Raw genomic sequence first — 13230 nt, 5'->3', positions numbered from 1 at the left:
GGGAGTGGCGGCAGCAGCAGCCCAGGAAAGCTCAATCTCTGTGGCAGCCCCTAAGTTGTAAAATTCCCTCTCCACAGGGGTGAGCGTGGCTTCTTCACTATACAGCTTTCGGTGTATGCTGAAGAAGCATCTCTTTAGCCAGGCCATTGGGTGTTTTCAGGGCCCACTCTATTCGTGTCGTTGTACTATGTTTGAATCGTTTTGCATTTTAAATCGTTGCAACCCTGGGACCTGCTGGTGAAGAGCAGGTAATAAATTTGATGACGATGATTTGCATTTCCATGGGAAGTGCACTCCAAAGATATGGTGCCGCCACAGAGAAGGCCCTGGCCCCTGGTACCCACCAACCTGGCAGCTCTCAATGATGAACGCAGATATTACAGGCATCCAAGCGCTATTCTCATGCAGAAGGTGTGAGATTAAGAGCCCGGTGGAAACATTTCCTACGAAAAGCAGCCTTGGTGCAATCTTTTATCTTCCCTCAACTTACTTCATCTATGAAGACATGGGTGAACTCTGAAAGGCTTTTGGACCCTACTATTTTCTGAAGGAGAACTCCCGTCGTCATATAAATCAGCCTCGTGTCCTTGGATGCAACTTTTTCTAAGCCAACCTAAAAACCATTGAAAAATATAAGCACCACACATTTTGCTTCAAACATGCATCATGAAAACATTTGTGGCAGGCAACGGATTTTGGTTGATATGGTTCCCACACACAGGAAGAGCTGGTATAAAAGGCGCTCTGGAATGCACCCTTGTTTGTCCCATGTGTCACCTGAGCATAATGAAAAAGAAGCTGTTCTGGAACAGAAATGTCCTCAGAAGAACAAGCAACAAGGTATTAAATTGCGGCTCTTTCTGAAAACACCTAAAATTGGTGGTCATTCATTACGGAAACTTGAGCCACAGACCTGCAGCAGGACGGTAAATGCCTTTTCTGCTCATGAGACTGGGATTCGACTAAACCTCTATTTCAGCGCACAACAAAGGCCGTCTAAGAATCAGATGATTTGGTCTGTCCAATCCAGGAGTGAAGAAGGTGAAAAGAGAGAGTCAGGTGGGTGCTTTACACAACACGTGCTTTAATGTTGGGTTAACATGCCACTGTACCTGGTAGCCCACAAGTTCCCCCAGGGGCCATGACCGCTGCTTACTAATCCACCTCGCAATACTGCTGGCACCGATTTTCCTAGGCTGAGTCACTACGATGTTGCAGTAGGTGGAGCGCTGCACGGAGTGGTCCAAAACAAACTGTGGAAGCTGAGTGCTTTTGCCGCTGCCGGTAGATCCACGCACAATTAGCACAGAGTTGCTTTCTATCAAGGAGATCATCTAAAAAAACAACAACAGAACCATAATGCAGGATGACAAGCCACAATCTTTAAGACCCTTCTCTGGATTTTGATCACCTTCTTTCACTCGAAAAAAGAGAGAAGGATCCACATTTTGGTTCCTTTTGTTGCCCGCTGATGGATTCAGAGGGTTGGTCAAGAGAAGCTTCTCCTCTGTCCCACTTGCGAACGTTATCCTCAACACAAAGTGCTTCTCCTCTCCTTTAAGGCAGGGGTGGGGAACCTGTGGCCCTCCAAATGTGGTTGGACTCCAGCCCCCATCAGCATGGCCTCTGGCCAGAAAGAGCAAAAGCTGCAGTCCAGCAAACACTGAGACCAGCAAGCCACCTGTTCTCCACTGCTGCTTCAAATCCTATGCATGGCCTTGCCTTACTCTTTCAGTCCATATTCCCTTGCACGTGACCTTCTCTTGCAGGGGGTTCGACCAGTGTTAGAAACTCAGATATATAAGCTAGGCGCCAAATGACTCCTTAAACCAGGGTTACAGTCACCAAAACGGAATGTCTAGCAGCTGCCATTTTAGGGTCAGATAGCTGAAAAGTTGTATTTTTCCATTCCAGTTTTTGGTTCCCGAAACTGGTTCCAATCGTGCAGATAAAATATCGGGGGGTGGAATTCTACAGGATGCATTGTTGAGTGTGTGAAAACAGGCGTGCACCTCCAGATGGTGGAGACGCCAGGAGAGGGAGGTGCACGCCTGTTTTCACACACTCAACAATGCATCCTGTAGAATTCCACCCCCCCCCCCGATATTTCTTCACTTGGACACAAGTGGGCGAATTTCACCTGGCAAATTTCAAACGCTGAGTTGGACTACACGACCCTCCACACTTTCAACTCTACAGTAGGGTTCTGCGATTCAATCCCAACCTCTTCAGTTGCCATAATGTCAACCCTGACGCTGTCCAAAATGAAAATAAAGCTCTGGGAACACTGCTACCCCACGTCCTTGCTGAATATTACCAAAGCATGGATGACTCTTTACCCAAGAAAGGATGCAGCCGGCACACTAAGATTTAATGGATGAAAAGGACTTGATTCAATGGCAGAAACTATCTGGGCATCCAAAGTGAGGGGGGGTAATAGTGCTCAAATTGTGAACCTGTTCCTGAAATATACTTGGAGTCCTGTAGTGACTTCATGCTCTTCATGCAGCTTGTAACACAGTGGAAATGCCCTCCAACCCTCAGGCTTTTATATACATTATTTACACAATGAGTCCCGTCTGATTGGTTGATTCTGCTTCCCTCCTGGGACCTGATTGGTCTTTTCCTGCAACCCAATCAGTTGTTGCATTCTACGATCCTTCCAGCCTAATAGGCTGATTCTGCTTCCCTCCTGGAGCCTGATTGGTCTTCTCCTGCAAGCCAATCAGCTGTTGGCTCCTACTTGCCTATTGTTCTAGGATCTAAGCTTAGTACGTAACAGTTCCTTAAGTGGCACTGTGATGCTCATTCAGAATAGGCCAAAAAACCAACTCCCTGGTCCATTAATCTAGTCCACATGCATCAACAGAGAAGCTTGAAACAGATATACATGGGAGGAAGCTATTAACGAATTACAAATACCGAAGGCAAGAAAACCCTTTCCAATACCTGTTTTAGCACAAGTGAAAACCAAGCAGACAGTAGCTTGGGGATGGGAGAAAGACACCACCGCGTAACTTTATTAAACCAAAATGCAACATCATTTACCTCCTCCCTATATCTTGATACGGGCAGATCAGGATATTTGTAATTGCTGACTTGTATGCAAGTTGCAGGACTGGATTCACACTGGAACGGCTGGAGTGGAGCTGGAGACAGAGTCAAAAAGGTTAAGAAAACGCATGCCAAGCCAAAATGTTAACCAAGTCGGATGGGCGAATTTGTCAGTTTCCCATTTTCCCCCAATCTTAAATTCAGTTCTCCACATCAGTTTGGAATAAATAAATAAAAGTCCTTTTGAAAATCTATCAGCTTCAAAAGCAAATTTCTCCCAATATACACAGGCTTATATGCAATTTTACCTAAAATACAATTATTATTATTATTATTTTGCAAAGCAGATTCTACTAAAATAATGCATTTTCGTATGCTGTTTTGTATGCCAAGACCTGGCTTAGTTACATGAACTATGTTGCCTCTGCATTTATTTAAAAAGATGCTCTTGCATCCGAAGCAACTTTTTTGAAAAAAGCACTTTGCTTACTCCTGTTTATAGCTGGCTATAAATAATCTGGATCCATTTCTGTTCTATACATCTTTTGAAAAGTTCCCTTCCTCTGCCCCCACCCCCACACAGAGTATTCTTCCCCAAAAAAATCCACGCTTTGAATTGAGGATTAACTGGATTTCCTCATATTTGCGGAGCTTGCATTATTCATGGCTTCTTGAAAGATCTGGAGCTTTTTTTCTGTTGGCAAAAATCTGGACTTTTTGAAAGCCCACAGACAGGCACACAAGCAAAATCCTTTGCCCTTGCTGATACAATGTGTAAATTAATGGACAATACAAACAAGATTTGGCAGCTGAATCAGCTGCAGACTTCTATATTTTTACAGCACCTCTCACTCACAGTCCTATTTCCCAAAATTACATGGGGGAGAAAAAAAGACCCACTTGATTTAGGGGAACTTAAAAAAAACACCTGTTTAGCCAGGTATTTTATGGCCAAATATTCTTATTTTATATTTTTATATAGTGAACCACCCTGTGATCTTTGGATGAAGGGCAGCATACAAATTATATATATATATATATATATATATATATATATATATATATATATATATATACACCCTGTTTCTCATATTTTAAGACATAGTCATAAAATAAGCCATAGCAGGATTTTTAAGCATTCAAGGAATATAAGCCATACCCCAAAAATAAGACATAGTGATAGGCACAGCAGCAATGCCGGCCATGGCAGGAGGAGGAGGAGGAAAAAAATAAGACATCCCCTTAAAATAAGCCATAGTGTGGTTTTTTGAGGAAAAATAAATATAAGACTGTGTCTTATTTTCAGATATATATATATATATATATATATATATATATATATATATATATATAATCTTGGCAAGAAACTATTAGCTGTGAGGGTAGGTGAATAACTTTAAAATGTTTTTACTTGTTCTCATGTTCTTAGTTGGTTTCATTGTTTTTAAATGTTTGAAACATGTTTTTATTTTTAAATATTATTGATTTAATGTTTTGGCTTTGCTGCCCTGGGCTCCTCTGGGTGGAAGCGCAAGAATAGAAATGTAAACAACAACATCAATAGTAATATTTAAAAAACTGAGTCCTAAAAATGGCTTTCCTCCGCAAGTATTATAATGAGTATGTGCTGAGCCTTAAATAGCCCCACCCACAGAAGCTACACGACACCCTGGTGTGGATGGGAGGACATACAATATTGATTGTGTACAAACTGAACTGAAATTCCGCTTGCAGTTTACAACAGAGGAGCCACACTAGTATACCTGTCTGGAAGCAGCCGGAATGCAGCAGTCTGGTCCCTAACTAAGAAGAGTGCAACAGCCCGGCTTGGACAACCACACTTCAGTTTAAAACTTCAACCATACCAGTGGCAAACGGTGCCGCTTGGCTGCCCGGGGCGGCACCCCTGGGGGCGGGGCGTCGCTCCACAGCGTGCCTGCGTCGTGACATCACGATGCATGTGCCAGGACAGACTGTGCATGTCTGCACATGCGCAGTCCGTCCGGGTGGCTGGCGCGCTCTGAAGCAGAGAGTGTTGCGGACCGGTTTGCCGGCAGTGGCGCCCAGCAACCCGCTCTGTAGCGCGCTCTGCTTCTTACTGCTTGGGCAGAGGAGGCGAGGGGCAGGCCAGGGGCCGGGGGCGCTGCCCCTGCACGCTGTCCCCGCCAGAGTGGAGCTAGTATGGAGGTAGGGGTGGCCTGTCCCCTACGCCCTTCCCTTGCTACACGCCTGAACCATACTTCCATCAGATTCCGCTGGTGGCCCATCTGGACAGGGATAGCCTAACTTTTTGGTCCATGCTCTGGTAACCTCTCTCTTGTGAAACACAGCAAAGTAAGAAGAAAACTTAATAGAATCAGAGAGTGGTCATGTTCACGCCATGCACCTATTGTCCGTGCAGCTAAGCTTCTAAGGAGGCTCAGAGCAAGTCCTTGCTTATGGGAAGACCTGAAGGCTTACTAAAAGAAACATCTCTCCCTCAACCAGTCAAGAGACCCATGTCTGAGATTCTCCCTAGCTTCAAAGTCAGACAGAGAAATTGGGAGTTGGCAACAACTCACTCGGAAGTAAACCACTTCCTAACCTCTTCTCTGCTGAGATGAGAAAGGTGAGGGCACACACCGGACAGTTACAGGATGTTAACAGGAAATTATGGTTAACTAAAGGCTTCCTACACTTCACTGATGCACACCATGAAGGGAGCAAAAAAGCAGATGCATGAACAGGGAAAAGGCTGATGAATATCTCAGCTTATTAAGTCAAGGCATGAGCGTGCAACTTGGGTCCCTGTGCTGTTGCTGGGTTGGGTGGTCGCAGGCTTTAATTGAGATTCCTGCATTGCAGAGGGTTGGACTAAATGACCCTCAGGGTCCCTCCTAATGCTACAACTTTATGATTCTCTGATTCTAAAGCTTCATATAAATGCAACTCGTCTTAAAAATCAGCCCCCTTCCACCGAGGTCAATGGCATTTAAAGGTGATTAACTTCAGCTAGATTGTGTCCCTAATGAGCAGTAATACGCTTCTCCTCCTTTTAATCAGGTTTTCTGGCCAGGATTCTTCTAAATATAATCCTTGGGAAAACTCATGTACACTACAGCATTCTGTCACAACAGTACAATGCTTGCTGGCTACCCAGCCTCTGGCAAATTCAGAGATGTCAGTATGGAAACATCAACAGCTCTGCATGATTTGACCAATGCTGGAAGATATTTTAAGCCGCTAGGAGAAAATGGTTCTGGCAGCATTGGAAAAATCCCAAGAGAATCATTGCCAGATGCCTAGAAGTTTGTTGGTGACACCCAGGATCCTGAATTTCATGTTGTTTCCAAGTTCTAAGTAGGATCTATAGGGGAAATGTTGGCACTGGGTCTTTATGGGCTTAATATTGGCGTCCAATATGAATTTCTCCACAGCACAAATGGTTGCCACGGAACACATTTTTTTTCTTCACACAGAAGTGCAAGACTCAGCCTCTTGTAAACTGTGACACAGCAAAGTGGGTAGCATTATAAGAAGGCGGGGGTTAAGCCAGGGGGCCCCCAAACCTTTGCTCAGGGTAGGGGCTTAGACCTCTTGTCAAGTTTTGCTAAGTTTGCAGCTGTGGGTGAAGTTATTCTGGGTGAAGTTGAGGGTTCAAGCAGGGAAGGGGCGTTTCTAACATAGAATCCTCTTGCCTTTGCAGAAAGACAAAAGGGGAGACCAAACCAACTGCCCCCAAGATTCTGTGGACTGAACCAACTGTCCCAAGGGTTCTGTGGACCTTGGGAAGCATATAACTTCCTCCTCCATGCCAAAGATAAGCAACTGTGATCGCTTCAGGAGCGGGATCAGGAGAACTCCAATGGACTTGGGCTGAGGGGAGAATCATTCCTCCTACGATTCCAAAACTGTTGCTACATCCCTTCCTTTGGCCCAAGGAAATAGTTTCAATGGTGATGGGTCAGCTGGTGGCAAAGCATGGTCCAGAGAAAACTCACCTTCTGCAGACGTGATGCTTGGACAGAATTCAAGATAGTTCATCTGTTGGGTGGCAAACGATGAAGGAGCACTGCACTCTGTCCGCCCCCCAAATTACTGTTGAAGACACTTAACCAAGCACCCCCAAACTCGGCCCTCCAGATGTTTTGGGACCACAATTCCCATCATCCTTGTTAGCTAGGGATGATGGGAGTTGTACTCCCAAAACAGCTGGAGGGCCAAGTCTGGGGGTGCCTGCACTTAACAGTAGGGAAGGGATAGCCAATGTGATGTGCTCCAGATGTTGTTGGGACCAGACTTTATCACAGAATCATAGATGACCAAAGATCATCTAGTCCAAACTCCCTGCAATACAGGAATATGCAGCTGCCCCATACAGGGATTGAACCTGCAACCTTGGCGTTACCAGCACCATGCTCTAACTGAGCTATCCAGACTTCCACCAGCCCCAGCTAACATGGTTAATAGGCAGGGACAATGCAGAAGGCAATCCAGCAACCTCTGAGAACATCATGCGTTTTCAGTCTAGGAAAATACGCGCTCAGTTCCTCCTGTTGATTCTTGTGCACAAGTGATGCGCATATACACAAACACACTCCAACTAGGCACCACTTCAAGTTCACATACATGATCTTAATGCAGCCTCTGCCAAATGCAGCATTTCACAGTCCCTTCTCACAATTTACGCATGGCTGCATAAGATGCCTTTAAAGTTAAGGAGGAGAATTTTTTTTTTTTACCTGGTTCACAGGGAGGCCAACTGCTGTCTGATGCATCGAGTTCATCGGACTCCAGTTGTCTGTATCTTTCAACATATTCAACTCCAGCACTCTGTCGAGCTCTGTCAGGTGGGAAGGGAAGACAAAATACAGTCTCACTCTTATTTCATAAACTCAAATAAAACTAATTTTTAAAAAGTTTTACAAGTTGTGTGCCTTTGTCTCACAATTTGATCTTTTTACACAATTCTGTATGTACTGCGGCATTCTATGTGTTGTGATTTGCAGTTGTTTTTATCGATCATCGATCATAGTTTAGTAGTTACTTACAGTAATTGTAAAGAGTTTCTGTTTAATTATTATTTGCCGATGCTTTGAGTGTACAGTTGTACCTTGGTTCTCAAATTTAATCCATTCCAGGAGTCCGTTCGACTCCCAAAACAGTTCGGAAGCCGCGTTGGACATTCGGCTTCCAAAAAATGTTCACAAACCAGAACACTCACTTCCGGGTTTGCGACGTTCGGGAGCAGATTTGTTCAACGACTACCAATATTTTATTTTGTACTATTATATTCTAATCAATTATTAAATATTACTTTGATATAAGTCATTACATTTTAAAGTTATGTTTTATGGTGAATTTTTGTATTGGGTCAGATTATTATAAGGTGTGTGTTTTTTTCCTGGTATACTTTGTTGCTGTAAACTGCCTTGTGCATAGTAATATAGAAAGGCGGTATACAAATTAGAAGTGAAATGAAACGAGGCACTCTTGTTAAGTGATGGAGAAGGATGCAGCAAGTAAATGGCAACTGGGGGTGCTCACTAGACCATGTTTGGTCCCTCAGCCACCCACTGAGTTCCAAGGTGCACCACAGGGCCGGCCCTACCATTAGGCAGACTGAGGTGATTTTTCAAATGTCATAAAAGGACGATAAAATTACATGCGATCTATCATTATTATGGACCCAGGTGGCGCTGTGGGTTAAACCACTGAGCCTAGGGCTTGCTGATCAGAAGGTCGGCAGTTCGAATCCCTGTGACGGGGTGAGCTCCCGTTGCTTGGTCCCAGCTCCTGCCAACCTAGCAGTTCGAAAGCACGTCAAAATGCAAGTAGATAAATAGGAACCGCTACAGCGGGAAGGTAAACGGCGTTTCCATGTGCTGCTCTGGTTTGCCAGAAGCGGCTTTGTCATGCTGGCCACATGACCTGGAAGCTATACGCCGGCTCCCTTGGCCAATAATGCGAGATGAGCGCGCAACCCCAGAGTCGGTCACGACTGGACCTAATGGTCAGGGGTCCCTTTACCTTTACCTATCATTATTATAATAAACATAATCATATTTTTGAAGCCATGATACCTCAGGTATAATAACCTGAACAGTCTTGGACATATTACGCCTTTCTGCCTCAGACAGCAAGATGCCTTAGGCCAACCCTATGTGAAGACAAAAGCATCTTTTCAATTCTTTTCGACCCTGGTGTAAATGATACAATAGTAAGCAAGCATTTGTTTAACCCAATGAGTTTTCCTGAGTGGGCTGGGCTTTTTTTTTAAATCCAAGGGCTTTAAAACTATTTCCAAGCAACTCTTAAGGCTTTTTTCCCCCTTGCCTGCTTGCTTGCTGGTATCAAGAAATAGCTATTAAGCACTAACCACAAAAATAACATCAAATTAACGAAAGGAATGCCAACTTGTCCCTTCAGAGGAATTACTGGGAGGGAAACACCATTTAACACTAAAAATAATTGGCACATTTGTACTACATATACTCCCACAATAACACATTAGGCTTTAAATGAATTCGGGGATTTCAAAAGGTCTTCCTTGACTTAAAGCTATGCAATGACCTCAGAAAAGGTTGCGAGCCAATGCCAGCAAAAGGGGGGGGGGGGTGAGAACTGAACCCATACAAAGGAAACCACAGAGACACATAAACATGTACATATTTCACATGTATACATCATACATATTTCAAAAGTGAGGAGAGGGATATTACAGCTACAACACTCACATTTCTTAAACATCTGTATTACAATTTTTATTATGCTGTAACAAGAGATGCAACAACTGCACACAATGAAAAAACAGGGATCATCCCAATATATGAAGCATTTCTATCTTTAACAATTTCTCATCCAAAAGCTGGGAGACTTTGCGACTCTGGAACAACCTCACTGCAAGAAGTTGCTGTGGAAGAAGCTGAAGAGCTACTACGGTAATAAACGAAAGCTTAATCCAGACAAGACCGAGGCACTGGTGGCTCTCTAGACCAGATGGATGGGAGGCAGCCTGCTCAAGATGGGGTGACACTCCTCCTGAAGGAGCAGGTACGCAGCTTGTAGGATCCAGATCCAAGAGACTTCAGTGGTTCCAGCTGTGCCCCTACGTGAACAGCAGCAGCCTAACCTCTGCTGCCTATGCTCTGGAAACTTCTAGGCTAGACTACTGCAAGGCATTAACATGTTGAGCTGCCTGTGAGGACGGTATGTAAACTGCAGCTGACCCAGTAGAAATTACTGAGTGAGGCAGGATGGTTGCAACATATTAACACCAATTCTGGCACTGGTTTTGACTTATGAAGCAAGGACAGTGTCTCGCCACATGAACCAACCCAGACCCTGCATTCACCACCAGAGGCCCTTCTTCGTGTCCCTCCTTCATGGGAGGTTTGGAGGATGGCAACACAAAAAGGTGGACTTTTCAGTGGTGGCCCCCTGCTTGTGAAAACTCTCCACGGGGAGGCACACCTGGAGCCATCTTTGTCCAGTCTCAGGCGCCAGGCAAAGGCTTTTCTTTTCGCCCAGCCTCTTAGCCCTTAATACCCAGCTCTACCTCTCTTTCAAATCAGAACCAGTGAAGGCAGTGAAGGTCCTGTGTGAGTGCCTGTTCGTGGAGGACAGGAGGCGGGCAGGTGTGGAGGATTCCCTGGTTCTGAATGGGGTAACTGTGCCCCTGAAGGACCAGGTGCGCAGCCTGGGAGTCATTTTGGACTCACAGCTGTCCATGGAGGTGCAGGTCAATTCTGTGTCCAGGGCAGCTGTCTATCAGCTCCATCTGGTACGTAGGCTGAGACCCTACCTGCCTGCAGACTGTCTAGCAAGAGTGGTGCATGCTCTAGTTATCTCCTGCTTGGACTACTGCAATGCGCTCTACATGGGGCTACCTTTGAAGGTGACTCGGAAACTACAACTAATCCAGAATGCGGCAGCTAGACTGGTGACTGAGAGCGGCCGCCAAGACCACATAACACCGGTCTTGAAAGATCTACATTGGCTCCCAGTACGTTTCCGAGCACAATTCAAAGTGTTGGTGCTTACCTTTAAAGCCCTAAATGGCCTCTGTCCAGTATACCTGAAGGAGCGTCTCCACCTCCATCATTCTGCCCAGACACTGAGGTCCAGCACCGAGAGCCTTCTGGCAGTTCCCTCGTTGAGAGATGCCAAGTTGCAGGGAACTAGGCAGAGGGCCTTCTTGGTGGTGGCGCCTGCCCTGTGGAACACCCTCCCAACAGATGTGAAAGAGGAAAACAACTACCAGACTTTTAAAAGACATCTGAAGGCAGCCCTGTTCAGGGAGGCTTTTAATGTTTAATAGATTATTGTGTTTTATTTTTCTGTTGGAAGCCGCCCAGAGTGGCTGGGGAAACCCAGCCAGATGGGCGGGGTATAAATAAATTATTATTATTAATAATAATAATCTGAACGATGGCATTGTGGCCTCTTTTAGCAGGGCAGGCCTTTTGGTTTAACTGTGTTTTCAGTCCTTCATTTGACTTTTTTTAAAAAAGTTTTCATTGTTGTTTTTAACAGATTTTAATGTAAATCACTTAGAGTTAGCTTTTAAGAAAAGCAACTAACAAAGTAAATAGTGGTAGCAAAGCTCCCCAAAGGAAAACAAAGGTTTTCAAGCTACACATCCAAACTCTTGCTGCACTCCGAAGAAGACCCCTTTGGAGTTGCATCCACTAGCAGCACAAATCAGTGCCACTTCTCCAGTGCCAAAGCAAGGGGTTCCAGTTCTCAAGAGTGCTACACAATCAGGATACTGGTTCCTGAGGCTGGAGTAGGGTAGCAGATTTCAGCTTCGCAATGAATGAAACATAAGTTTATTGGAGATTTGCAACATGGCTTCTTTTTTTAAGGTCCCGTCCCCCCCCCCATGAAGACTGAACAAAAACCTACACCAAATCCATTAATTGCCAGAACTTAAAATATAAAAACATGTCGTGGGACTAGCTATTCTAACATGGAATTTTCAATGTACAAGATGGGCTGGTCTTGACCTATAATGCTCTCGATAATAGAAAGTGACAGGGTGCTAAGGCAGCACATGAACAATGGGAATTTAAGTGGAAGTAGTAAGATGTACCAAAGCCACTGGAAATCGTAACTCTGAACGCAAGCACTTGTGACAGCATCCCATCTTCCACAAGCCTGGATATTTCTGAGGCCCTTATTTTTCCACTTTAATACCCAATTCTCCATCCCTACATCGATGTTTTTGTTAGCAAGAGACTAGGGGTTTTACTTAATACTGACGCCAGCATCAATCAACCCAGAGGTTGTGCTTTCATCTGTATAGATGATGCTCTTACAAACACTGCTCCCATTCCAGTACCAGTGTCTTCCTCATCCCTCACAGCTGCTTCGGTTTTAGCTGGCGAAGGGCCGAACGACAATGTTATGCGCAGTGTGAGATCACTGCTGAAAGTGGATGCCCCGTGTCAAATTTGCCCCTCCCCAAGCTTACATTGAGGTGAACTTACCTGCCATGGGTTCTGTCCTTGCCTCGGGGTTCTGTCCTCTCCCCCATGCTTTTCAACATCTACATGCAGCCGCTGGGAGAGATCATTAGGGGGTCTGGGCTGGGTGTTCATCAGTATGCGGATGATACCCAGCTCTACCTCTCTTTCAAATCGGAACCAGTGAAGGTCCCGTGTGAGTGCCTGGAGGCGGTTGGAGGATGGATTGTGGCTAACAGATTGAGGCTGAATCCTGACAAGACAGAAGAACTGTTTTGGGGGGACAGGGGGCGGGCGGGTGTGGAGGACTCCGAGGTCCTGAATGGGGCAACTGTACCCCTGAAGGACCAGATGCGCAGCCTGGAGTCATTTTGGACTCACAGCTGTCCATGGGGGCACAGGTCAATTCTGTGTCCAGGGCAGCTGTCTACCAGCTCCATCTGGTGCACAGGCTGAGGGCCTTCTCGACAGTGGTGCCCGCCCTGTGGAACGACCCCCCCCCCCATCATCAGATGTTAAGGAAATAAACAACTATCTGACTTTTATAATGGTTTATGAAGTCTAATGTTTTACCATTTTTTATGTGCTGTGAGCCGCCCAGAGTAGTTGGAGAAACTCAGCCAGATGGGTGGGGCATAAATAAATAATAATAATATTACTATTACTACTACTTTAAATGTGTACTAGTAGCGTTTTCCAGAAAAAGAAGTGCCGGAACTCACCGCCACAG

The 13230-nt window shown here is 45.1% G+C and overlaps 1 protein-coding gene across 1 annotated transcript in view; it reads right to left on the bottom strand.

Annotated features, from left to right (window-relative positions):
* The window catches only part of TDRD9 (tudor domain containing 9), an 80895-nt gene that overhangs the window by 53655 nt on the left and 14010 nt on the right, over positions 1 to 13230 (bottom strand). The window contains exons 2-5 of the mRNA XM_035105043.3: positions 7776 to 7876; positions 3049 to 3149; positions 1113 to 1334; positions 491 to 613 (exon numbers count right to left, since the gene is read on the bottom strand). Of these exons, the coding sequence (XP_034960934.1) occupies positions 491 to 613; positions 1113 to 1334; positions 3049 to 3149; positions 7776 to 7876 (547 nt within the window). The remainder of the gene's footprint in view (positions 1 to 490; positions 614 to 1112; positions 1335 to 3048; positions 3150 to 7775; positions 7877 to 13230) is intronic.

The sequence above is a fragment of the Zootoca vivipara genome, chromosome 1, assembly GCF_965207765.1.
Source record: "Zootoca vivipara chromosome 1, rZooViv2.hap1.1, whole genome shotgun sequence".
NCBI classification, from domain to species: Eukaryota; Metazoa; Chordata; class Lepidosauria; order Squamata; family Lacertidae; genus Zootoca; species Zootoca vivipara.
This window is presented reverse-complemented; position numbering and strand designations above follow the sequence as displayed.